Here is a 26,440-nt window from a genome sequence, read left to right as displayed (position 1 = left end):
GAACAGGGTCCCGACAGTGGCATTTCAGGGTGCTAGGCGAGGGCGGGTTGAAATTCGCTAATGAGACAACTCCAGTACACGCTTCTGGCTCGCCAGTTGACTAACTAACAGCCCACCTAAACGGCATCGTAAATAACCTGCTGTGGGGAATTACATAATTTACACAATACTATATAATGTATACCTCTATTGTTATTGTATGAGTCTACTATGGGTGTGTATACTCTCATAGTTTAGTCAATGGAACAGTTTTCTATCAGTGCTCGGCTCTGCGCACACTGTGAGTCTCATGGCCTGCGTGCCTGCGGAGATAACATTGGCGTTCGAGACGTGTTTTTTTATGTTTTTATGTGTATACAGTGCTGTTGTTTTGTGTTTATTTGTTTGGTGAAAAAAATATCCTTTGCACTGTGTAGAGCTGTGGATAAGGTGAAATTGTACATCACACCAATTTCTGTTGAGATTGACTAGAGACTCCCTTGAGAGGTGTGTGTGTATGTTTGAGCTTGGTCGGATCAGTTTCTGTTTATCTGTCTGTTAGAGGATCATGAAGGGAGCAGAAGACGAAACCAGTAACAATTAAGAAGGGAAGTTAAAGTTACTTCCTATAGCTGGTTTCTTATTGCTAAACAGCGTTTTCTATTTCATGGGGCTTGTTGCGTGTATGGCCCCATATTTTATGCCGGAGAACTTAAACTCGCTACGTGCCCCTGTATTATTATCTCGCTATGGAGTGCCCTTTAATACTGATAGCTACTAGTAGATAGATAGATAGAGAGAGCAGTTATCTACTACTGTATTAATTCTATTTAATGGGAGACTACTGACATCTTATTTGTCTATCCATATCTCTATAGTATGTATCATTGCCCTAAACATGGCGTATCTATAATTTGCATGTGTCGACTTAACTTGTCGTTTTCTCTAGTCAATTCATTCAGTCACATGTCTGTGCTGGTCTCATGATACACACTAAAAAAGATAACTGTTACTATATGTAATCCCACTCGCTACCGTTATTTCATCGAGCTTTACTATCTATATCATTGTTCTGTAAATTTATATTTAAACTTGCTATTATGTTTGCTTCTTTAATCAGTTGCTCACACCATAAATTACCCCCTCGAATTTCATAATAGGAACAGCCCTACGATACTACTTACTGTTTAGATTTCCTGAAATAACTTGAGATTAACCCCAGAGTCGCTTTGCTGTATTAACTATGGCTCCGCTAACTTTTTTTTTTTTTCAAAAATGGTTATCTCGTAGCAACCAAGCCCTGCTAGAGTCATTGTTCAGATCGCACGAATGCATACATAAATCCATGTTGATCCCTCTCTGACCACTTCGACTCTCTGACCAGAATCCTTTGCAAAAAATTATAATCGTTTGAATATCCAAGTAGATAAAAACATTCTTTCATCATTATTGAATCATCGACAGTACGGTACCCTTCCCTTTTTTTGCATTCTCCCAGTCCCTAATCTCCCTGTTCCTGATCTGTCTCACATCTAAGACTGTCATTTTTGGCTAAATTTTTTGAGCACTCTCGCTATTTTTACTGCGAGATCTTGGCCTGCCTAAAAAAATCTCTCAGTACCGTTTCCGATTTACTGAGAAATTTAGTGGTCTTTTTTTTTGTTCGACTGGGCTCAGTAACATCATCTCATCACATCTTATCTCGATAGATATAGATGGTGATATGCGATGATCTCACTCTTCTCGTTCATCCTCGTACTATGTGTCGTATCGGGCGTGGTGTCGGCCATTGTCATCTTCGGCGACTTGCCCAACTTCCGAGGAACACCAATCCATAAGTTGAGACTCGGATTGCCAAGTGTCGTACGGTTGTACAAAACCACCAATGAACGCTACTTCAACAATAAGCTCCAACTTTGGTTTGGATACACCGTTCCAACGGCATACATGGCGGTGGTTACCGTGTGCATTTACAACTTCCTCGTGAAAACAACGCCGGTTTTGTTCACCATTGTCGAGTCCAAGCTTGTCAGGTACTACATGTACTTCACCATCGCTTTGGTATACTTGGCCACAACTTTGGCAGTTTGCTCTGATCCGGGGAAAATTACAGCCAATACTGAAGCAAGCAAGTTCAAAAACAACCAATTGATCTTCTTTGATAACAAAATGTGCTCCACTTGTCGTGTATTGAAACCAGCTCGTTCTAAGCATTGTTCGACCTGTGGTCACTGTGTGTTACTCTTTGACCACCATTGCGTATGGATCAATAACTGCGTCGGATACTACAATTACAAGTGGTTCTTGCTATTTTTGGTAGCAAATATTAATCTTTTGGGTTACGGCTCATACCTTTGCGGGACTGTGCTTGTATCTCAAAAGCTCCGCTGGGGTAAACTGTTCTGGAATATAATAGTAGCCACTAATGCAGTGAATAAGATCACAGGAGTGTTCTTTCTTCTCTGCTCCATCTTCGTTTGCATCACTACCATATTCACAGCATTGCATTTGAGATATTTATACTTGGGAGTGACCACCAACGAGTTGGATAAATGGTCCGACATAGAATATTTGGTCCGGATAGGAGCCTTGTATGAGCTCGAAAATAATAGCATAGATAACGAAACTTACGTCGAAAAGGTAACGTTGCAATCAGGAGAAGATGTTTTTATCAGTCTTAAAAATAATGAAATTCTCATCAACAGAGCAAACTTGCCTCTCTATAACCTCCGCAAGATAGAGTCTGTTGAAAGGGACTTGATAAATGTTTACGATCGCGGGTTTTGGAATAACTTGAGAGAGAGGATCTATATTCATTGATATTTATAGAGAACTACAAGCGAAGAAAAGTCATTGTTGTTTCGTTGAAGCGTTGTTCTGTTTTATTTGGGTCTTATATGTCCAAGACAATGCCTTGCAGTATGATATATACTCATTTTACATTTCACAGCTTACCCGCTTAGCGATGGTGGAGGCAGTATCCCCAACCGCTTATAGATTATTGGCGGGATACTGATACTTTTCACTGTCCGTGACGCCTTTTCGCGTCCTAACTCTACACCACTTGCATTATCGATAGATAGCTTATAGTTCTCCCTAATAAACTTTTGATTGAACTGACTGTTAACATGATCATTAACTGTGATTAGCTGGCGTAGAATGGTCATAAATTTTCCCTTGTATGTGGCATCAAAGTATTGTTCTTGGTGGAACTTCACAGCATAGAGGAAAAGTCGAAACAAATGAAGCACAGATTGAGAAAAGTCGATATCTTGGAGTTCGAATAATCTATAGATGACAAAATTCTCAAAGTTACCAAGTAGCACATCACAAATATCTCTTTCCTTGGCCAGTAGTTCTTTTGAGACCTCGTCTTTTGTGTCTTCTGGGAGAAAGTCATTCCTCGACTTCAATTGCTGAAGTTTCAAATTCATTTGTTCTACTCTTTCGCTCAAGAGCATTACTTTTCCATTTGATTCTTCCGATTCTTCATACAAATTAGAATCAGCAGATAGACCAGAAGGAGAAGGAAACCGAATGTGGGCCACTGGTGCCTTGTTTAATCTCAATTTGGCTTTCTCAATAGCATCTTTGATGGTACTCTTTTTTATGGGCGTAGCTGCAATAGCTGCTGTGCTCTTCTGCTCATTGGCAAGGAGAAGTTTCTTATCGCCAGTGGTGCTACTGCCATGGATATTCCTATTTCTATTAGGCTTACTCCTGGCACTTCTCTTACCATCGATATTCTTTCGAATAGTTATTTGGTCATATATATCCAATTCTTCTGTTTCGTAGTCGGAGAACTCATCATTTCCACCGTTGTTGTCAGCTTTTGCCATTGTCATTCATTTTAGAGACTTCCAAACTTACCAATCTCAGACCACGACCAATTTAAACCCAATTAATACCAGTTTATCTCTCTAATTATTGCTAAAGAAATCAATTGAAATCAACATCTCTATACTTCTACAGTGCTATTGTGCAGAATTGGAAATTTTTCAAATGCCAGATTGAAAAATGGGGCTCAAGGTTATTGTATGGGGGGCATCTATGGAGACAAATGGTGTAGAGAATGCTATAGGAACTAGTCCAGAAACAAGAGAGAGAAGCCAAGAGAGTGGGAAATGGCCGAATTGTGAAGTAGTGGAGTAATTCAACTCTTCCCAGTCTTTTGACTATAAATTGAATGTTATATACTAACAATGAAAAATGTCAATAATACTATTATATATGTTCGGCGCTACCATGTATCGAATTTTCAGAGTATCGATTTCTCAAAGAAGAGATAAGAATCGGCATTGTTAGTTTTTTACTTGAGGATGATAAATGCCTTTAAATGGGTGTGTACTAGCCAACCTGTTTCAGATAGAACCGTTAGGATTTAGATCATATTTCCAGGTAGAAATTTTTTGCTTCCTCGTATATGAATTAGCAGATCAACTACCAAAACCTCACATATTTTCTATATAACACCCTTCCAGCCATATAGAATTAATTCTCCATGTATCCTCCTCACCTTTTAAGTTCTGCTCGGGGTTTTCATCTGAGCCACCCCGGACATTCATATTACCAATCCGCCCTATATAGATACCACCCCCACCATTCGTCAGAACAAAATCTGTCAAACTTAAACTTTGATTCGATGTCGATTCCCCCTTGAGCTTTTCTCCTTGTCACTGACAAACAGCCCCTTCTCCTGACTGGCTCTTTTCCAGCTACTCTGCCTCTTCCGCCGTTTGCCGTCTACCGAAAGGACGGGTTGCAAAAATTGCCTCGTACCGGAAAAACTGTCTGGTTCCAAAAAAAAATCGCACGCTTCACGATTTCCATGAGACTGTGTAACCACAGCAGCTACCTTGAACAGTTGGGGTCATTATCCCACTTAAGACACTGCAAACAAGTCCATGACATTTCTACAGTCCAGAGCACCATTCACACCAAATTTCAACCCATTTACGACCACCCAACCTACCCATCCACTGGCCCCCTTCTCCCATATCCCCTCCTTACCCCCCCGCTAAACTGCAATCCTGTCCTCACCAAACATTGCACTTTAGCGCCTTATTGTCCCAAGCAAATAAAAAATTTACGGTTCCACTTATCTATGGATAGTGAGAGAAACAGTAGTTACCACCGGATTTGCCAGACATCTCGCTTGCATTTTGCCGTACTGACCACCTAGACTGCAGCAGTACCCCCGTATCGTCGTAATCCCCAGTTTTCGGCATCCGAAAGTGTGTTGTAGGTAGAAAATGAGTGGAGCTGACACCAGCCAGAAACCTGAACCAGTGAATCAGGCCAAACTCCAGCATTCTCCACCAGTCCAGGCGAAATCAGGATCTGCCAACGCTTTGAGGTTGACTATGAATGGAGATAACAGTTCGGACAGGTCCATGGCCACTAAAAACGCCGGTTCTGCAAAACAAAGAGACAACAATATCAATAGCTCGTCTGCTAATAACCACAACGACGCTAGTAATTACAACGAGCCGAGCAGAATCAACAACTTGGATAAGGACTACGAAGATTCCCATGATAATTTTGGCGGCGCAACTCACGAGTTCGACCAATCTCCGAACAATTATCTTGACTCTAACTGGGCATCCAGTCTTCTCATGGACCCAGGTTCTGATATGTTATATAACATAGACCTTCCCAGTGGGCCGTTGCCTCATACTTCATCATTGGGGGCTGGAAATACAAACTCCATCATCCAAAACATACAGTATCAAAACAGCATACACCCGGAAGGAAGTATTACGGGTAGCAACTACGAGAGCTCCAACAGCCAGTTGTTGCAGGAAGCCAACCAAATCAAGGAGGATACTCAAAGCAATTACAACAATAAGATTAATAGCCAACTTAGCACTAATGGCCCTGGAAATAATGGTTTCCAGTCTACTGGAGCAACTAATTCCCTGGCTTCAACTCCTAATGTTCCAAAAACGACAAAGCAAAGACGACCCTGTGACCACTGTAGAAGACGCAAAACAAAGTGTGTGATAATCCCAGATACAAATAATTGCGTCCAGTGTGAGGCCAAATCTTTGACTTGCACATATACTTCGCTGGCTGTGAAGCGAAAACCGCTCGATGTTGATAATGGGCCTATGTCGAAAAGAAAGATGGACAGAAAAGATGAACCTCTAGCAAACCCAAATTTGACGTTACTTCAGAACGACCAATCCATTATAGTTGCTCCAAATGTGCCCATACGAGATGTGGCTCCAATACAGGACTACTCTGTTATCAACAATTCGTTGTTGAAGAAAACGCTTTCCTTACAATTTCCTAGATCCAGTTTTTACGTCGGTCCAACTTCATATCTTTTTGATATCAATCTTCTTAACTTGATTATTGACTCACAGAATAATTCTAATGCGACAAGCAGTGATGGAAATAGCCGAGGTGTGTCACCTAATAGTGCTTCCGTGGGCAAAATTGGTCAAATAAATCTCAGTAGTACACTTTCACTTAGAAAGGTAAGTGAGAAAGCTCAATTCGTGTTAAAAGATGACCAGTCACCGCAATCTTATCAGACTATGTCGAATGATGTAGACACCATAGAAAAGTTTATTGCCCCCCATGGCCAAATTTTGATTGATCTTTACTTCAGAATCATTCATCCGTCTTACCCAATTTTGCATAAAAAGGTGTTCTTGGAAAAGTACTCCAGAACACATAGAGAGTTCAGTGCTCCACTTTTGGCTGCAGTTTACGTTTTAGCCATTCAGTGGTGGGACTATGATCCACAATTGAATAAATTTCCAAAACCGAATGTTGAGTTAATCTTAAAAATAGGGCTCAATAACTATTTCTTGGAGATCTTGAAAAGACCGAAGTTGAGTGCTGTTCAGGCGGGCCTTTTGCTTTTGCAATGCAAACACATAATACAGTCAACCAAAATTGCCAATAGTAACAATACCATTGGAAACCAAGGAACTGGAGCAAATCCAGGTAATGCATCAATAGGTGATACCGATTATAGTGAGTGGGTCTTGTGCTCCCAGGTCGTTGCCTTGGCAGAAGAATTGGGTCTTGGACTTGATTGCAACAACTGGAAGTTACCAAAGTGGGAAAGAGGACTTCGAAAAAGACTTGCATGGGCAGTCTATATGGAAGATAAATGGCTTTCGTTAAAGCACTCCCGTCCCACACATATCAATGAACGCAACTGGGTTGTGGTTTCACTTTTAGAAGAGGACTTTCCTGAAAAGCACGGTGATGGGGATCTTAAAGAGGGATCTTCTGACATTGACAATGGAAAGAAGATTTTTGTAAACTTGATTGAGTTGTCAATGATCTTATCTGACATTATTGACCAATTCTACTCCATGAGAGCTATGATTGATATTACCGAAGTTAACCAGGTATTGAAGTTAGCAAAGCCACTCCAATTGAAGTTAAGAACCTGGTACCATTCACTTCCTATTGAGCTACAGATGAGTTCTGTTCAGCCACGTAAGTTGTGCTCAAATGGATACTTGCAATTGGCCTACTTTGCTACCGAGCTCACCTTGCACCGTAAGATTGCCACAGTCATCTACCAGCAAGTGCTTGTTGGAAACCCTCCTCCCAAAGAGTTGATTACAGTTTGTAGAACTGCTGCCAAGACTAGATTACTAGCATCAATAGAGTTTGTGAGAGATTTGAAGCCAGAACATATCCATTCTTTTTGGCATTCATCATCCTCGTCTAATTTCACTCTAATTGGAACATTTGCTGCTATTCTTTTCATGTCCTCGCCAACCAAGGAAGAAGCTGACTTCTACAGAGATCAGATCTATAATTACAGGTGGATCTTGAAAATTTCCTCAAAGGGATTTGATCAAGTGGGAGAAGCATTGTCCAAATTAGACTTGGTTCTCAACCATATTCCTGAATTATTGAACGACGGCATTGATATGCCTATGGTTGTTCCAAACGTTCCAACAGTTGACTATCAGCGCTTGAACCAACAAAGGCAGCCAGTACCACCTTCAAGCGTTCATAATGGTCCATATGGGCCACATCCTAACCCTCAACAATACAGTGGTGGTGAATCAGGAATTTACACCAGTAACAGCAATAATTCTAATAACATTAACAGTAGTAGTGGCGGACTAAATAGTCAAAGGATGAGGGCTCCCGCACAACAATTTAGAGCTAACAACCAACCGATTCAAGGAAATTCCCCATACTCTTCACCTCAGACTTATTCGAATCCTCCCTACAACCAGAACCAAGGGGCATACCAAGGATCTAACTCCCCTAATCAACAGACTATTTCCAGGGGCGGACAATTTATTGTCAACTCGCCTCAATCCTCGCAAGGACTCTCCCCTAAGGAAGTTCTTAAGCAGCCAAGACAACCATCTGGAATTGCTTCTAGAAGTAACAGCAACACTAATGAACTCGTCGAAACTTCGTTGAACAGTAGCAACTCGCCAAACAGAAGGAATTCCAGAGTTAATAGTCCCCACGACAACAGAAACTCGTCCAGAAACTTTTCAAGTGCTACAGTCCCAGATAACGAGAGAGTTAAATAGAAGAAAGAGCCAACCAACCGAACCCCCCACTAAAATGATTCGAGAAATCATTTCCAAATTTTGAAAGAAGAGTTCTTTCAACTGTACTATTCAACTTATAATTTTATTTCTTAATGTCATGTCTAATATAATAATGATACTTTATTCGACAGTTCCTGGGAATAAAAGTCTACGAGCTTTTCGCTCAGGAGTTGTATTTATATTTGAGAGGAGCCTGGTGAAACGCAGGTATTCAGCAATGGCTTCCAATGGTGACTGTTATTAGTCGGCAAGATGTGGGATGCTGTATGTAATTTTAGAGTAATTTAATAGTGATCACTATGTAGGTGAAGTATAGGATATGTATTCCTAACTATTCCATAGTAGAAAGGAGTAGAGACTACCCGTAGCTAGTATTTTGGTCATATAAGTGCTGTATTTAAAAGTTTCAATATGACAAGATACGAAGCCGATACAAGTCATTGGTTCATTCAATTCTGTTCATTCGATTCATTGTACAATTCCATGCTATCTATACTACGTACTCTTTTAGACCTAGTCAAATGGTGTCAAGTAAGCCTCTGCAATCACTCTTGCTCTAGCATTCAAGAACAACTTCATCTCACTGATCTCCTTGTCCACATCCTCCATAAACTCTATAATGAAATCAACAAGCTTGTCCTTTAACATCTGTTCTGTGTGGAAATTGGTGATCAAAAACGAAATGTCGTAGCCCTTGATAGGAACCCTTCTCAATATGAAGAAGTTCTCTGCTCTGGATGTCAAGAAACGGGTAAACTTGTGCACTAATATTTGCTCTATTTCATCGGCTTGCTTGATTTTAATGGAGACTCTGACTGAATTGATGGAAGGCTCAATCAAGATTTTCTCGTTCTCATTTCTGGCAATAACCATTGGATTTAAGATCAACTCCGGGTTGTGGGTATTATCGACTTCTATTTCTGGTCTATTGTGTCTCTCCACTAACTGGGATGAGAAGTCCTCTAAACATATTGCTGCAGTTAAAGAAGATCTGACAGCCGTCAAATATGGCTTCAAAGATTGTGACTGGCATTGTTAGTATAATGTAAAACTTTAGCGATTGAAATATCGGGAAAAATACGAGAGAAATAGACAAGTGGATCCATGCTAATAAAGGAGATACTCCTTTGAAGACAACCAATGGGTCACAATAAATTGAAGAAGCAACTTCACTGGAATTTCTGGAGCACAATTTGCCTTAAATAAAGGTTTATTAGCCATTTAACATTGCATAGCCATAAAGATGATAAGACGTCTCGACGCTTTGGTTACTTTTCTGGTTTGACTTCAGTTATTCTCGGGAAATTCACTTCACATACTCAAGCAACACGTTGATTCATGTCAATTGGATTTCATTCCCATCTAGTCTTCATTTGGTATCCATTCTCTACCGTATCCACAAATTTCACTGGTCTGGACTCATATGGAATCCTCATTAAATCAGACACATCAACTCGTTGGATCCATCCACTTCGTTCATTTGACCCAAATTTTCACAAATCAAACTCACCATTTTGTATGTTGTTCCGAGTGCACCTTCTTCGATTGGTCTGAACTCGAATCAATGCCAATTGGATCGCCTTCTTGTATCAATTAACCGCCCTCTGGTGTTAATCTCCACTTCCGAAGTTGAGAGGGTTTTGGAGAGTGAGGGTTGTGATGGTTGGGGCACGACACTTATTGAGGAAGTGAGTGAGAGATCTGGGTATGGTAGCGCTTGTAATAAGGCTGGTCACTTTGTGTGGAATTGAGAGTGATGGTACTATGTTGTGATGTATGCTATATATGGTGTATATGCTGTATATGTTATATATGCTGTATATGTTGTATATGCTGTATATTCTGTAGATGCTACTAATGCTGTATATAAATTTATAAATGCTGTATATGTTACAAATGCTGTATACTTTATATATATGCTGTATACGCTGTATATGCTATATATGCTGTATATGTTGTATATGCTGTATATTCTGTAGATGCTACTAATGCTGTATATAAATTTATAAATGCTGTATATGTTACAAATGCTGTATACTTTATATATATGCTGTATACGCTGTATATGCTATATATGCTGTATATGTTGTATATGCTGTATATTCTGTAGATGCTACTAATGCTGTATATAAATTTATAAATGCTGTATATGTTACAAATGCTGTATACTTTATATATATGCTGTATACGCTGTATATGCTATATATGCTGTATATGTTGTATATGCTGTATATTCTGTAGATGCTACTAATGCTGTATATAAATTTATAAATGCTGTATATGTTACAAATGCTGTATACTTTATATATATGCTGTATACGCTGTATATGCTATATATGCTGTATATGTTGTATATGCTGTATATTCTGTAGATGCTACTAATGCTGTATATAAATTTATAAATGCTGTATATGTTACAAATGCTGTATACTTTATATATATGCTGTATACGCTGTATATGCTATATATGCTATATATGATGTTATATATACGCAGTATATGTTTTATTCTATATAGTCTGTATATGTTATATATGGTATGGTATATTTTGATCTTAGAAGAGTAGAGTAGATTTCCTCTGATACTGTCGAGGTCGAGGACGATCCGAAACCAATACTTCTAACGAAGAAGTTGAACATTGATCTTACAATGGCTTATGGCTTCTAAGAAACGATTTGATCAATTCTCGGGGTTATCGATAGAGCAAGATACGAATACTCTTTTATTCTAAGTGAAATCCATACATCTACCAAGTACCTCTCATTGTGAAACATATTTGTCATGAGAACAAAATGGTCTTATTTCTTCTAAAGCAATCGCAAGATCGGTGTATTATTAGCCTTCTATGATCTTATATATGCAAAACAAAATCTATAGTAATTGAGCCCTTCAGTAATTTAATAATACAGGTTTCTTCTTAGGAACGGCTTTGGGCTTTTCGTCATCTCCCTTAACCCTCTTAGAATCATGAGTATCCTCATGAAACTCCACTTCGCGAGTTGATCTCTTCCGGGAAGCATTCTTCTCGGACACGATGAGGAAGGACTCCAACATTTTTTGCACATTGATATCGATGATCAGCTCCAAGCTTTCTGCTGAATTTACAGCCTCGTGGTAAGCTCTAGATAAGGTCTCGTGCCTCTCAAAAGCATTGAAGTTGCGCAATTGCTGTTTTAGAGTAAAGAAGTCTAATTTCTCGTTGATAGCATATTTTCTAACCCCACCAGTTACAATCGATGATATACCTACTATCTCATCGTTGACTTTCTCTGGTCTTCTGGAAGCAACTTCTTCCAAGTGAAAGTAAATTTGATCTGCCACTTCATCGATGGAGTTCCGTATATCCCTGAGAAGCCTTTCTATTTTCCTCTTATGCTGATCCTTGTACTCTCTTCTCAATGTATCATACAATATTTCTATTTCATTATCCTCTTCGTATTCTCCTGTTATTCTAATTTCAAAGCTGGAAATCCTTTCGTCATCTTTGAGTCCCAGAAGAACTTGCAAGAACGACTCCTTGGATGAAAGTATCTTGTCTTTGGTTTGCGATGGATCTGATTTTTTCAAGTCCAGAAGAACTGCTTCTATTATGTCTTTCTTCAATTTTAACAACTGATTCTTTTCATCAACAATATCCCAGAAAAGTTCCACCGGAGTGGATCCGTTTCTTCCACAGATTTCTATGAATGCATCTTCTGTTTCGAATCTTGGTAAGAAGTCTTTAAAGCTGGAGTTAGCATTTATCTTAAACGTGCGTAAGAGTTGCTTGAAGTTCTCTCTTGCTTTTCTGTCAGCTCGGAAATTGCTCTTTTGGATGGTGTTCATATCTTCTTTTATATCTTTAATGATGGTGGGATAGATCTTTGTTTCGTACAAGTCTAAAAGATCTAGTTTGCTAAGAACGTTAAAATGCTTATTCGCCTTAAAACGAGGATCTTCTTGAAGCTTACCAAACAAGTCCGACCAATTCTTGCTATCGGAGACTATGGATGGGTTGATTTTGGTTAAATAAGACTCAAGCTCCGATAAAGCACGCTCTTTTTCCTTCTTGATTCCTTCTTCGTGATCAGCCTTAAGGCTCGCTATGTATTTGTAGTATATGTCAGCAACCTCAGTATCAGATAAGATTGTGTGCTTGAAGATGGCATTATCATCCTCTATCAACATTGTTTTTATGGATATCCATCTGCTATTCCACTTGAGTTTACCTTTTTCCTCAAACTTCTTCAATTCTTCGATAAAATTCTTTTCAAAATTCTCCGCCAATGATGACTTGTTTGATAAATCCTCTTTAAATCGTGTGAGGAGATATTCATCGTATAACTTCTTTCTTTGCAATGCATCAGGAACCGCCCAATAGACTGGATCTTTTATAAGCTTCGACATTACTGATTGAAACAGCCATGTGGAATCAACTTTATTAGAACGTAAGAGTTCAGTGAACGCATTTTTTGCATCTTCAAACGAAGCATACGCTGGTGGGTTAACTAACTTGTATTGTTTAATTGGTTGTAAAGCAAGTTCTTTATCATTTTCAGTCTCCTCCGATGATTTCAACACAGAGCCTGTCAATTCCTCTTGGTGGCTGCCAGATCCAGCACCACCTGTTGATTGAGCATGTTTTAACTCTTCTGGAATTTCCCAGGTGGTCTCTCCTGTGGTCTCATTATAATAGTACTTCTTTCCTTCGTCGGTGGTGTATTCTTGCCAACTACCAGTCGATGCAGCAGTTTGTTCAGATGACTCTGGAATCGTCCAACTGGTTTCGTTAGTTTTCGAATTGTAATAGTAAGTCCTCCCCTCTGTATCGGTGGCTTTTTCCCATTCAGACATCGTTAATTCGTGCTTAAAACGTGTTGTAGCTGAATAGTAACACAGTGTACTTTAAAGCTCTTAGTGAAAAGACGAGAGAGAGTCTTCGAATTATATCACGTGATATACCATCCCGTCAAGGCTGCTTGTATTATGGGAGTAGGTGATGAAGGGATTAATGTCGGTTGTTGATTGTTGATTGTTGATTGTTGACCCATACTTCATGATTCTTTCATGGTGCTATAGTTATAGCGACGATGAAGTTACGGATTATGACGTAAGTTATTAGAAACATAAAATTTGCTGGGGTCCAGTTCAATACTTGAATGAATAAAAGTATTCGTCGTATATGCTAGGAGCATTTGCACCCAAATGCGCTGGGGAAGAAAGTTCTCCCGTATTTCTGGTAGCATGATCTATGGAATGCCCGGTTTCGGGAATATAATTCCCGTGAGTCCAACTCCTGTCATTGGTCTCCACATACCACCACTGCAAATTCGCTCCCAGTACAAGTAAATTGGTGGGAAGTCATCGAAAGAGCAGCATAATTTACACAGCTTACGACAATGGAGAAAAATTCTTGGGCTCTCGTAAGTTTAAACAGAATTGGAGGAAAGCGGGGCCGGGCAGGGATCATGTATCATACCCACTACTGTTGAATCTGTGTCTGATTCGCCATGATTCGTTCTACCTATTGCTGAATAATTTCCGGGAAAATACAACCATCACTACGCGTGCAACAGTACAAGGCATTTTCTCCGTCTAACATGAAAAAGAAGTCATGATGAAGTAGGGCGTATTAAACTCTGCATTGTTGGATAAATTAGAAGAGTATGAGGTGGGGCAGCTTACAAATTAGGAAATATTCCCCCATGTCACACACATTTTCCCCACGTATACCATGTTGCTTTGGAGATTTCCACTTGCTACTTATTCGAAGCCGTGGAGGATATCCCCCACTCATTGTCTCCCCCAAACCTTGTCCTGGAATAACTCCAGGCGCATCAAGAAAATATTCCCCATTTTGAAATATTTTGTATAACCGCCGCGCTCATAACCTCCACTTTTTCCGAAGATTGGAGGCCCTGGTACAATCAATATAGTTTCTCCACGATTTCTGGTTAAGCATTAAACTTCGTTTAATGAGCCTTCAATACAGCATGCTCGAACGAGATGACTTCTCCACAAGTAGAAAAGCTTAAAGAGTAGCATTGCATATCTAACTAGCAAAAATTAAGGAATGCGGCGGAGATTGCTCTTGAGGTAACAAAATCAGTTTATCCTTGTGCATAACCATGTATCCAGGATAATAATTATTTTGCACTACGTTGTATCAAAATGTTGTAATTTGGAGTTGCTCCCAACTTTCTGGAGAAGTGTTGGAGGAGGAATATATAAAAAGCAAACTGTTCCTTCTTCATCGAAATTGAAATCTCAGAAATACCTACAATAAATACAATGTCGTTCGAGAAATCCCAAGTGTCTCATATTGAGAATGACCAAAAGAACAAGGAAGATGGGATTACCCATGTTGAGGTAGACAAGGTCGACGATTCAAAGATCATCGACGAAAATGGAATCGAAGAGGAACTCGAGTACTTCGATCTCCCTGAGTCTCTTCAAGGCATGACTCAAGAAGAGTTGAGAATCTTGGACAAAAAGACTACCAGAAAGATTGATTTAAGATTAATGCCTATGTTAATTTACATTTACATTTTAAACTACTTGGATCGTAACAATATCGCTTCTGCTAGATTAGGTGGTTTGGAAGAAGATTTAGGATTGGTAGGTACTCAATATCAAACATGTATCTCCATTTTATTTGTTGGATATATTGTCTTCCAAATTCCTTCCAACATGTTGTTAAACAAACTTGGAAGACCATCCTTATACATTACTAGTGTCATGACTGTCTGGGGTATTATTTCTACTTGCACTGGTGCAGTAAAAAACTACCACGGTTTACTTGTCGTCAGAATTCTTTTGGGCATTGTTGAATCTGGTTTCTTCGCTGCAGCACTTTCTACCCTTTCCAACTGGTATGACAGAAAGAGTCTTTCTTTCCGTAACTCTATTCTTTACTCTGGTAGTTTGATGAGTAGTGCTTGGTCCGGGTTAATTGCTGCTGGTATTTTAGACAACATGGACGGTAAGGGTGGTTTAAGATCCTGGAGATACTTATTCATCATTGAAGGTGCTATTACTGTTGCTTCTGTTCCTTTTGCTTACTACATTTTGCCAGATAATCCTTCCAATACTAAATTTTTGAGTCAACAAGAGAAGGATATCATCCAATGGAAATTGAGAAGAGATGTCGGTACTAGTGACTCCGATGAAGCCGCTCAGGAGTCTACTATGAGTGGTTTATTATTAGCTGTCAAGGATGTAAAGGTTTGGTTGGTTACATTGACTTTGACCTTCTTGGTTGCAGCTTGTGGTGTCACTAACTTCTTCCCTTCTGTCGTTCAAACTTTAAATTTCAACAAAACCACCACCTTGTGTTTGACAGCTCCTCCATACTGTATTGCAGTTGTTGCCACTTTCTTTTGGGCTAGACATGCTGATAAAACAGGCGAGAGATTCTTGCACGTTACAATTCCATTGTTAATTTCCTTAGTGTCGTTTATCATTTCTGCATCGACATTGAACACAGGAGCTCGTTACTTCGCCATGTGTATCATGATTCCATCATTGTACTGTTCTTTTACCACCATCTTATCGTGGATGTCGAACTGTACTCCTAGACCACCAGCAAAGAGAGCCGTTGCTATTGCTTTGATGAACTGTATCTCCAACTCCACCTCTATTTGGAACTCCTACTTGTATCCATCTAGTGCTGCTCCAAGATACTTGACTGCCTTTGTCTGTAATTGTGCATTTATCTTGTGTGCTATCCTTGCTGCTGTGGCCTTGAGATTCAGATTGAAGTCTTTGAACAAGAAGATTGTTAATGGTACCATGAACTGGCACAGGGAGTTGGGTAAGGGTAACGACTACTCTAACATTTCACCAGACTTCAGATATTTATTGTAAATTAGTCATTTTGTATATTTTCGTATAATGCATATACGCATTGGGTAACTAAGAGACTCTTGTTATCTTATTATCTGTAGAATACTGCCAATAGCTGTAAACAAAGACTTAGGCGGTCTAATGCAACGGATGGCTAAATGTAATTCATAGTCCCCGAAAATCCCAATTTCTTTCTAATCTCTTCCTTTACTATATCTTTACTATACCTTTGACACATACTTCCTCCCCATCCATAAACCTAGAATCTATCTTCAAGTACCCCAATCCTATCCATTCAACGATATCTACCAAACGATTCCTCCATATTCCATTCCTGGAAGTTGCAGCAATAACGCAATTGTCGCAAAAATATCACCAATATCCGCGACATTATCTCCGTTGCCACACTAACGACATTCTTCCCTTTTCTGTCGCCTCCATTATCTAGTGACTTATAGGTTAAGAGTAATAAGAAGCTAACAATTAAATCAAGTAAAGAAAGTGATATACCAACGGCGGCAAGATTTTGGTTTGAAAATTATATATAGTAGGCGTCAATTTCATTGGAGAATAGACTTTGTTCTGCAATTTTACAATATCACATTTGATAGAGTAGCATATCTTTTGGTGATCTGGCTATTCTGTGCAACGTATCTAAACCCTGAAGTTAGAAATTGATAGTATACACAAAATTTGGAACTTGAATTGCAGTTTTAAAGATAGTTGAGGAGACACTACTTCAGTAATCGCTTTCCGAAATTAGTGTACGGCTCTTCGAAATAGTTAAGTCCTCCCTTGCTTGGAAAAATTCATCACAGCCTTGATTATATATCGTCATATTGGTTATGCCCTCTGACCTACACCAAGTTGATTCGGACATGCTCGAGCCAGAGCAGGATCCTCAAGATCATGACATTGAGCATATGTCATCTTCAAATACTGAAAATATTTACCATTCTGCAAATGAGGATCAAGTGGATTCTGACGATGGCGATAACGAAGAAGATGATTCTCTAAGAATTTTGTCAGAGCAGGCGCAAAGAAGAAGACTGAGTCAACGAGATCACTTATTTGATGAGGATGAAGAAGTTCACAGCCATACTAACGAAGATAATGGTAATGAGGATGAAGATGGTGAAGATGACGATGACGATGATGACGATAATATCGATATCGATGGCATAGAACCTGCTTCTTTCCTCAGAAGGCTTATTCAGTCCCGTACAAGACTCCAGCATAATAATACAGCTGGTGGTGCGAACACCTATGACACGGATGGTAATGAGGGTGAAGATGATGATATGGATGACGATGATCCAAGACCCGAGTTTCTTCGTGCCATCGGTGCTCTCTCTGGAGGAACACGAAATCCCCTTTCAGCTGCAGATCGTGGACAAGGATTTGTTGACGTAGTTCAGCGCTTGATGGGTGGAGGCCTAGTTTTTGGTGGCGGCTTGGCTGGAAGCCGCGATAATGGTGAGATTGACGCTCTAATCAACAATTTGAACCAGCGTGAGGACACCTACATCATTCTTGAAACGCTAAACGAACTTTCAGAGCGTTTGCTTATGATGAATGGAATAACTGCAGAAAGACTAATTCCTGCTAATAAGTTGGCCAAGAGCCTTGTGAACATCATGGAAGACCCCATATTGGCAGAAGAACTCGAGCTACATCTTGTAGCTTGTCGATGCTTGTACAACTTTCTCGAAGTAAACCAAGATTTCATTCACGACGCTCTCAATAATCATGCCATTGAAGCACTCTGCAGCAAGCTAATGGAAATTAGCTATATAGATTTGACAGAACAGGCTCTTCAAACTCTTGAAATGATTTCCAGAGATCCTATATCGCATAATAGTATTATTGCAAACAATGGATTGATAGCTTGTTTGCAATATTTGGATTTCCTAACTATACATGCCCAGAGAAAGTGCCTTTCTGTGGTGTCAAATTCATGTACTAATATATCAGTGGCGAACTTCCAGAAGGTTAAAGATATCATGGATAACATTTCAGAGGTTGTAAAGAATCATACGGATGCTGTGGTTGTTGAGAACGCTTGGTTGACAATTTCTCGGATCATCATTAGTTTTAAGACCAAGCCTGATTTGCTTGAAGACCTCTTCCTGAACAAGGAACTCTTGTTGAAGAATTTAACACAAGTTGTATACGTGAGTTGCAACAAATCACTGAATACTTCGACGGACAATGAAACTCTGAAAGTTGCTTTGAATTATAGCTCATGTTTGAGTTTAATTAAGTCCTTGATTATTTTGAGTAGCACGTCTGTCGAAATCTCTAAAATTCTTCTTGGTGAATGTGCTATCGGAAAAGTCATAGTGAAATCCCTTAACAAGTATGCCAAAAAAGCAAAGACTGCTATACCTCCACCATCTTCACAAGCGGATGAGTCACTCAAGCAAGTCTCCGAGACGATATCTATTGAAGCATTAATGGCTGCACCTAAGGAATTACTTTCCCAATTCCTAAATCTAATAGGATACTTATTACCCATCAATTATGCTCCCAGTGATACCCCATTCCTTAGGAATAACCATGAAGACTTTGAAGAGAAACAAGCACTTAATAAATCGAGAATTAGTTTGTGTAAGGAAATTTCGCCGGACGATTACTGGCAGTTTGTGAATGACGTCTGGCACTTGTTGATCAGTAGTTTCCAGGCTACTATGGATTACGAAATCAGACGAAAGGTTTTTATCAATGTGTTTCGTATCATATCGTTCAACTCGGAAGATGACTTCAGCAAAATTAATGATGTAGAGTTGATTACGAATATTCTAGCCTCAGTTGCTAACCAGAGTAAAGGTTCAATTGGAAAGGAATTCCTGGAGCGCAAGGCCACACTTGCTACTCCTCTTTTGAAGGAAGACGAGGAAATGGTTAGCAGCGATGAAGGAGAGGGATTGTTACTGAGGAGCGATGAAGTGGATCGTTTCTTTGACGAAGAGCATGAAGATGAAGAAGAAGTAGAGGGTGTGGAAGAAGAAGTGGATGAAGATGTTGAGCAATTTGAGGGAGACCATGACAGTGAAGAAGACAAAGAGGACGAAAATGAAGAGGAAGTCGACGGCGAAGAGGACAATGATGTAGAAGAAGAAGATGATGAAGATGATGATGAAGATGAAGATGATGACGACGACGATGATAATGACGACGGCGCTGACGATGACGACGATGAAGAGGACGAAGGTGACGACGATGAAGAAGACGAAGACAATGAGTTGCAAAACCAACTGGGCCGTAGAGGCAACAATTCTACAGATGATGTTTCTTCTCTCAATGCCAATGTTCTTTTACTTAGTGGTCTTCTCACTGCTAAAGTCCTAATTGAGAGGGCTCCTCAATCGTTCCTCCATGGCTTTGAACGTGAAGGTTTGATTAACGATATCTTCTTAATTGTTAGAGCACTTAAAGGTAAAATAGAGAACTCGACCCCAGAACCTGAAAGCACTATCCGTATTCATTCGATCTCTGCTAGCTACAGCAACAAGTATATAGATACGGAGTTCACCAAAGAATATGAGTATAAGCTCACGAACAAATCCGTTCTATCAAAGATTTCTGTTGTGGCTGCCCAAATTGAGCAATTGTACCTGTTAGCCAAGAACTGTGGGAATTCGAGCAATGCTGCAGAACACATGAAAATCTTATCAGAAATAGATTTAACACTCAAAGACCAGAGGCTTTTGAAGGGTCTCACTTTCGATAACTGGAAGCAGCTTTGGGAACGTCTTAAATATGCACTCAATGGTGCATCCAGTCGGGTTCAGATCTCTAGTTTTGAATTGATTTCTTCTGGCATTATTGAATCGTTAGCAAATATCTTCACATCAGATTCATATGATTTCGGCTTTGAATTCAATGACTGCTATAAAGCCTTTATTTCCGTTTTTTTTGTGGATAGAAATCAGGATGCTGCATCATTCTTGGTAACCAAGTTACAAGAAGCCCTTACTCGCTCGGAGTCATTTGAGATTATCTCTTCTGGTAGTACGAATGTTGCAAATATCGGCTCTTATTTCCAGAACAACGACACTACTCAAACAGCAATAATGGCTAAACAAATCAAGTTGAAGTTGATTGCAGCAGGAGATACTGATGACAAATTGCCACCTAGCATGCAGAACATGATTCTTTCTGTGCATGCAATTGCAACTTTCAAATCCGTTGATACTTTCCTTAAACAGCGTTTTCGGTTCATGCAAGAGATTACTGGTGGCATTAGAGAGATTTCTGACAATAACAATACGACAGGAAATGATGGAGATTCCAAGAAATCCGCTATCAACATTGAATTCCTCTTGAATGGGGAAGCTATTCCCAACGAGATAACAATCTATGGTGCAATATATAGGTCACTTCAAAGCAAACCAGATGAAATTGTCGATCCTTCAAGAATTTGGTCAACTGTTCACAACATTACGTATCGTCGTATTAGTTCTGCAGTTACAAAAGAACCTAAACTACTCAATTACAGCTTCCACATTAAGGAAAACGAACTTGACATATACGATAGAACAACAATTCATACCCTTCAGTTGTTAAAAGTGTTATTTGAAATGAACGCATTCGTGAAGGGAAATATTTACAATGGTGTTGTCATACCCGAAAATGACTTCATGAATTGGAAGCTTACAGTTAAATTGAACAGGCAACTTGAAGAACCCTTGGTTGTTGCTAGTGGAACTCTTCCTGGGTGGAGTATCCATGTTACAAAGCAATTCCCCTTTATTTTTCCATTGGAAACTAGAATCTTCTTCTTGCAATCAACCTCTTTTGGATATTCTCGTCTAATTCATCATTGGCAGATCCGAACTAATCAGGCTAATGATGACAACAGCACAACTAACAGTAGTGGGCAGAGGGCACAGTTGGGACGTCCAACTCGTCACAAGGTCCGCATTTCGAGAAAGATGATCCTCCAAAGTGCTGTAAAAGTATTGGGACTCTACGGGTCTACTCCTGGCACATTGGAAATAGAATACTTTGATGAAGTTGGATCAGGATTAGGGCCAACCTTGGAATTCTACGCTACAGTTTCCAAGGAATTTTCTAAGAAAAAGTTGAAACTATGGAGGGACAATGACAGCTCTAACACGGAAGAAGAAGCTTATGTTTCAAATGCTTTGGGCTTCTTTCCATCACCGTTGGACAAACACCAAATTGCTAATGAAAATGGCAGAAAAGTATTATATTTCTACTCTTCGCTTGGTAAGTTTGTCGCGAGAGCTTTGTTGGATTCTCGTATTGTAGACTTTAACTTTAATACGGTCTTCCTAAAGTTGGTACAGTACTTCAATCATAATGGTGCCCAAAAAACTAGTCACCGCAACCTAAAGAAGATGGCTAACATAGCCAGTTTGCGTCTTGTCGATCCAGAACTTGCTGATTCGCTTGAACACTTGTATAAATATGTGAAGCAGTTCCCACAGGTAGAAGAAAGTGAACGTGATTCCATTGTCGTGGATGGTGCCACTATTAAGGATTTGTCGCTTTATTTTGAGTTGCCAGGCTATCCAGATTTCGAGCTATTCCCAGGCGGCAGTGAAATTCAGGTTGACGCTTCTAATCTTGAGTTGTACATCACTCGAATCTTGGAGGCCACGCTTTACAGTGGTATTTTTCACCAAACAAAAGCTTTTATGGATGGGTTTTCGAAAGTTTTTCCTGTGAATTCTTTAATAATCTTCTCACCGGAAGAACTTGCTGGACTCTTCGGAGGTGCTGAGGAGGACTGGTCTGTCGATACACTCACATCTGCTATTAGTGCCAATCATGGCTACACCAAAGAATCGGATGCTATTAAATCCTTAATTAAGATCCTTGTGGAATTTACTGAAACTGAAAGAAGAGCTTTCCTTCAATTCCTCACAGGGGCTCCTAAGTTACCTATTGGTGGTTTCAAGGCATTGCGCCCTGAGTTGACTGTTGTTAGAAAGCATGCAGAAGGGAACTTGAAGGATGACGACTATTTACCTAGTGTGATGACATGTGCAAATTACCTCAAGCTTCCGGAGTATTCCTCTGAGAAACTCATGAAAGAAAGGTTACTTCAGGCGATCAACGAAGGTGCTGGTGCGTTTTTGTTGTCTTAATGGTATATAGCAGCATATATTTGGTTTATAGGAGAGATTTAATGGAGAAACATTGAATACTAAATATACTAAAATGTAGGCAATTACAGTACCTGAATGAATGTGATACATGGAGATATTCGCCTCTGAGTATATCAATACACTGTGCAACACATACTCATTTGCATTGATAATGTTTCGGTTACGACTATTCTAATAGATATGAAAGTAAAGACTTATTTACGCTTGTAATTATCAATGGCAGTTTTGAGAGTACTTTACTACAAACAAAGAGCAAATCATACGTCATCGACTTCCAATGACTTCCATTAAGGATAAAAGGTTATTTGGATTGCAATTAGCCATAAAAAAATTCAAGTTTTAAAGCGCTCTCTTGGCTACTCCTAATTTGAAACGAAACCAATTTTGTGTGGCATCACGTGACTAGAATTGCGATCCTTCTACCAGTAGAAGCTATTATCCAATATTGGATTTACAATATACTTATGGAACAATACCTTGAAAGTATCTTAAAACACTTTCTAAAAACTCAATCATCATATCATCAAGTATGACTTCATCGGTGAAGTTGGAATCTCTCGTTAATTCGCTCGTGGAGTCTGCTCCGCCTACAGAATTACCAGGTGTAAGCAAGGACTTGTCCACGCTTCTATCGCAACAAGGATCGTCTTCCATCATTGAAGAAGCCTTGGAAGACTACGTCCAAAATAATGCAGCAATTTTCTCCTCCACATACATAGCTTCCAAGTACAACAAGGATCCTCACTCGTCGAAATACATTGACTTTGTTAACAATAAGAAGTTCAACATCGATCTCAAGACACAGCGGGCAATTGACTTCGAATCTTACGAACCAGAAGTTCAGTATCCTAGTTATTACAATGACTTGGCTACAAAGTTGATCCAGTACGGAGAAGACCACTACCCATCTACTTACGCATATACATTGATTCCTAAAGATTCTGGCGAATTGGTCATCATATTGATTGGCCAGCGATTAAATAGCGAAAACTACTTTACTGGACAATGGAAGTCTATCTACACTTTAAAGGATGGAACTTTATCTGGAGAAGTCTCCTTGGACATCCACTACTACGAAGATGGTAACGTCCGTTTGAACTTCAATGAAAAGGTCAACGAATCTTTGGCAGGAAGCAATGCTGGTGCAATTGTTAACGCCATAAACGACGTGGAGAACAAAATCACTTTGCAAATCGTAGAAAACTTCAACGAGTTAAACCAAAGATACTTCAAGAACTTGAGAAGATTGTTGCCTATTACTCGTTCTAAGATCAACTGGGGTAGTGCTATTGGAAACTACCGTTTAGGGTCAGATGTTGTGCACAAGCAATAGAAGGACGATGGTACTATCTCACTGAGTTGCTAGCTATTTTATAAATATGAATGCCATTCGGCCTAACTTTGCCTACTCATGTAGCAACATTTTGTAGAATCAGTTGTGAATTGTCACGACCATGGTCACTTTCGTGTGTCTGAAATAAGACCTTGTAAAAGGAAGAACCAAATACCCCAGCTAATATGCGTTCCTTAGACCATCACCAATCTTCAATTATACATTATCATCAGTCTAGTCATACGAATCTATGCATTATGCTACCTTCCCTTACCTAAGCTTATATAACATCCATATAACAAAGAACCCAAGTAAAATTAAACCCACAATTCTCGTCAAACTTGCGTTTCTATTCATCACTGTTCTCAAGTCGCCGCTTGTTCTCTTCACTTGCAGCATCATCAGCCCGAAGCTGTCGCTGAGTGAATCTAATATGGAGTTTTCCTGCTGGATAGACCCATGGATATCATTGTTGACGGTGTTACGGAACTGGTGCAAAGTTTGAGCCAACTGGTCAAAGCGTTGGTTATTCTGGTCCTCTCTGTGAGAGTAGAGGGAGTCACCCATGTTGATTTTACGGTGTTTGTATGCTGTAGTGTATCGTGCCACCTACTTGCTACAAAGCAACTGTTTATAGTAACTTGTCAAATTCATGTCCTTAATTTTTTTTCGTACAGGATCTTCGCACCAAAGAATGTTACTGAGTTCATATGATCTTGATACTTAAGTAGAGTCTTCTGTTGTTAAGAGTGATGACAAAAGGTTCAGTTGATGAGAAGGTTCAATTGAACTTACCAACAGTAATTATGTGATTGTTCGAGGTATCGTAAACAATCTTTCTTACTCTCGTTGGGTGTGAGTGTGCCTGGCTTCACTACATCATTTACAACATCTCTTCTTTTATGCATACTTTCTCATGGTATTCTGGTTTATAACCTAACACTGCAAGAATAGAATATTCTATGAACTTGAGCGATACTACCCACTTCAAACTTAAACTTTGTGAGCCAACCTTCTGGAAGAGCCTCCAATAAAACTCACTGCATGTTGTTAACCTCCGGAAACCTATTTATGTTCAGAAATTGCAGATAATCCTGAGGAGGTTGCTGTTGTGGCTGTTGTTGGTGTATCTGCGGTTGCGAATATATAGAATTACCAAATCCCACACTCGTTGGTTGTTCTCTCAATGGTGCAGTAGAAGTAGGTGAATAGTCTGGATAACCTTGGAATTGCGGAATTCCTGTGCTATGACCCCCAGTAGGATATGGGGCAATGTCTTGTGGATTGTGAGCATACGATGAGTTAATTTGAGAGATCAGCTTGTTCAACAAATCGTGATATGCCTTATCTTCTACACCTAATTGATCGTTCAATGTTTTCAACTCCTTCTCCCGAACAGTGTGTTTAACTATGAGCGTGCCTAATTGAGATCTTAACCCACTCACTTGGCCATATAACGTTTCAAGCTCTTCGTCGTCTATGTTGTCATTGTGACCAGAGGATGCAGCAGATAGTAAGGCCAATAAACGGTCAATCTTCTTTTGCTCCACATTTAATAAGCGGTCTTCAAGTTGAAGTTCCTGAGCCACCTCTTCCGGAGATTTGTTGTAGATAGGAGTTACATAGTTCAAAGGGAAAATTCCTGTTTCTCCTGTTGAGAGTGAACCTCTCCACCAATCCCTATATGCCTTCTCTACAACGGTTATTATATCTCCCTTCTTAAATGACAATTCATCTTGCTCATGCGAAACTAGGTCAAATATGGCACGAACCTTGCTAATGGCAGGTTGTTCTTTCTCTTTATTATTAGATTGGTTTTCTTTGGCTTTCGAAGGATCGGGCAACGGTTTCTCATTCAACTGTTTCCTCAAGAACTCTTGCCTCTCATATTCCTGAAGTGACAAATTCATTACTCTTTGTAATTCTTCCTCTTCTTTCAGCGCATCGACAACTAGTTCTCTCTTCTCCGGCTTATTCGGTGTGTCCTTACTGTTGAGGTAGCGAGGGTGCTCAGACCTCACTTTATTGTAAGCATCCGTCATTGGTTTCAATGAAGGATCCGACTTAAATGAAGTGTGCAACTGATCTATCACCTGTGCAATCCTAATCTTCACTGTTTCATGCAACTTCCTGTCCTTTAACTTCTTAAGTAATACCTTGGTGAAAGCATCAGTGGCGATCTCCTGTTGCATTCTTGACCCACAGTTTTCTCCTAAAGACAACAACAATTCCAACGTGCGTAGAACTACATTGGCGTCTTTAGTCTCCAAACGTTTGGTAATGAAGCCAATGGCTTGTTTTGTTGCGTTTTCTGGGTCACTCTTGACCTTGTCACACACTTCAAGAATGTACTCCCAATTCTCAGTAGTGAGAGTCTCATCCGTAGCTCTTTTGATGAGCAGCTCTAGCAGTGACGACTCATATGAGCGTCTCGATTTGTACATTGTGTCTTTCCTTTAATCTATGATTGGCTCTTATATGCTTAGTTAAGGTCGAAATAGACTATAGCTATCTTATTGATCTACTAAGCTTTGCCTCCGTGTAGATAGCCTCATGAACTATGACTTGAAGTGTGTGCAGGGAGATAATGTAAATGCAGGAATTGTATAACTACC

The 26,440-nt window shown here is 39.7% G+C and overlaps 9 protein-coding genes across 9 annotated transcripts; 5 read left to right on the top strand and 4 right to left on the bottom strand. All coding sequences in view use genetic code 12, as the record gives it.

Moving 5' to 3' along the window:
• Nucleotides 1–1,707: 1,707 nt before the first annotated feature.
• On the top strand, nt 1,708–2,799 carry RJT20DRAFT_135118 (palmitoyltransferase; the record flags this gene model as incomplete). The annotated part of the gene is made up of 1 exon (XM_064918371.1): nt 1,708–2,799. One exon carries the CDS (start codon nt 1,708–1,710, stop codon nt 2,797–2,799), a length of 1,092 nt encoding a protein of 363 aa, XP_064774440.1.
• Nucleotides 2,800–2,930: 131 nt separating this feature from the next.
• On the bottom strand, nt 2,931–3,818 carry RJT20DRAFT_5749 (uncharacterized protein; the record flags this gene model as incomplete). Its single annotated transcript, XM_064920781.1, has 1 exon — nt 2,931–3,818. The coding sequence occupies one exon, from the start codon at nt 3,816–3,818 to the stop codon at nt 2,931–2,933; it is 888 nt and encodes a 295-aa protein (XP_064774439.1).
• A 662-nt stretch (nt 3,819–4,480) lies between these two features.
• Nucleotides 4,481–8,507, top strand: DAL81 (Dal81p; the record flags this gene model as incomplete). The annotated part of the gene is made up of 4 exons (XM_064918797.1): nt 4,481–4,514; nt 5,506–7,571; nt 7,593–8,267; nt 8,322–8,507. 4 exons carry the CDS (start codon nt 4,481–4,483, stop codon nt 8,505–8,507), a joined length of 2,961 nt encoding a protein of 986 aa, XP_064774438.1.
• A 431-nt stretch (nt 8,508–8,938) lies between these two features.
• ARC19 (Arc19p) lies at nt 8,939–10,300 on the bottom strand. Its single transcript, XM_064920157.1, has 2 exons — nt 10,039–10,300; nt 8,939–9,554 (listed from the first exon to the last, which is right to left on the bottom strand). The coding sequence occupies exons 1-2, from the start codon at nt 10,039–10,041 to the stop codon at nt 9,042–9,044; spliced, it is 516 nt and encodes a 171-aa protein (XP_064774437.1). The 5' UTR covers nt 10,042–10,300; the 3' UTR covers nt 8,939–9,041.
• A 650-nt stretch (nt 10,301–10,950) lies between these two features.
• On the bottom strand, nt 10,951–13,582 carry RJT20DRAFT_128222 (uncharacterized protein). Its single transcript, XM_064917232.1, has one exon. The coding sequence runs from the start codon at nt 13,359–13,361 to the stop codon at nt 11,418–11,420; it is 1,944 nt and encodes a 647-aa protein (XP_064774436.1). The 5' UTR covers nt 13,362–13,582; the 3' UTR covers nt 10,951–11,417.
• Nucleotides 13,583–14,324: 742 nt separating this feature from the next.
• Nucleotides 14,325–16,858, top strand: RJT20DRAFT_128220 (uncharacterized protein). Its single transcript, XM_064917231.1, has one exon. The coding sequence runs from the start codon at nt 14,799–14,801 to the stop codon at nt 16,371–16,373; it is 1,575 nt and encodes a 524-aa protein (XP_064774435.1). The 5' UTR covers nt 14,325–14,798; the 3' UTR covers nt 16,374–16,858.
• A 701-nt stretch (nt 16,859–17,559) lies between these two features.
• On the top strand, nt 17,560–22,536 carry RJT20DRAFT_128218 (putative ubiquitin-protein ligase). The gene has a single exon (XM_064917230.1). It carries the CDS (start codon nt 17,654–17,656, stop codon nt 22,469–22,471), a length of 4,818 nt encoding a protein of 1,605 aa, XP_064774434.1. The 5' UTR covers nt 17,560–17,653; the 3' UTR covers nt 22,472–22,536.
• A 384-nt stretch (nt 22,537–22,920) lies between these two features.
• On the top strand, nt 22,921–23,960 carry RJT20DRAFT_43960 (uncharacterized protein). The gene has a single exon (XM_064920155.1). The coding sequence runs from the start codon at nt 23,022–23,024 to the stop codon at nt 23,823–23,825; it is 804 nt and encodes a 267-aa protein (XP_064774433.1). The 5' UTR covers nt 22,921–23,021; the 3' UTR covers nt 23,826–23,960.
• A 667-nt stretch (nt 23,961–24,627) lies between these two features.
• Nucleotides 24,628–26,333, bottom strand: HSE1 (ESCRT-0 subunit protein). The gene has a single exon (XM_064920156.1). The coding sequence runs from the start codon at nt 26,267–26,269 to the stop codon at nt 24,863–24,865; it is 1,407 nt and encodes a 468-aa protein (XP_064774432.1). The 5' UTR covers nt 26,270–26,333; the 3' UTR covers nt 24,628–24,862.
• Nucleotides 26,334–26,440: the final 107 nt, after the last annotated feature.

The sequence above is a fragment of the Scheffersomyces xylosifermentans genome (assembly GCF_036884685.1).
Source record: "Scheffersomyces xylosifermentans strain CBS 12540 chromosome Unknown RJT20scaffold_4, whole genome shotgun sequence".
Classification (NCBI taxonomy): Eukaryota; Fungi; Ascomycota; class Pichiomycetes; order Serinales; family Debaryomycetaceae; genus Scheffersomyces; species Scheffersomyces xylosifermentans.
This window is presented reverse-complemented; position numbering and strand designations above follow the sequence as displayed.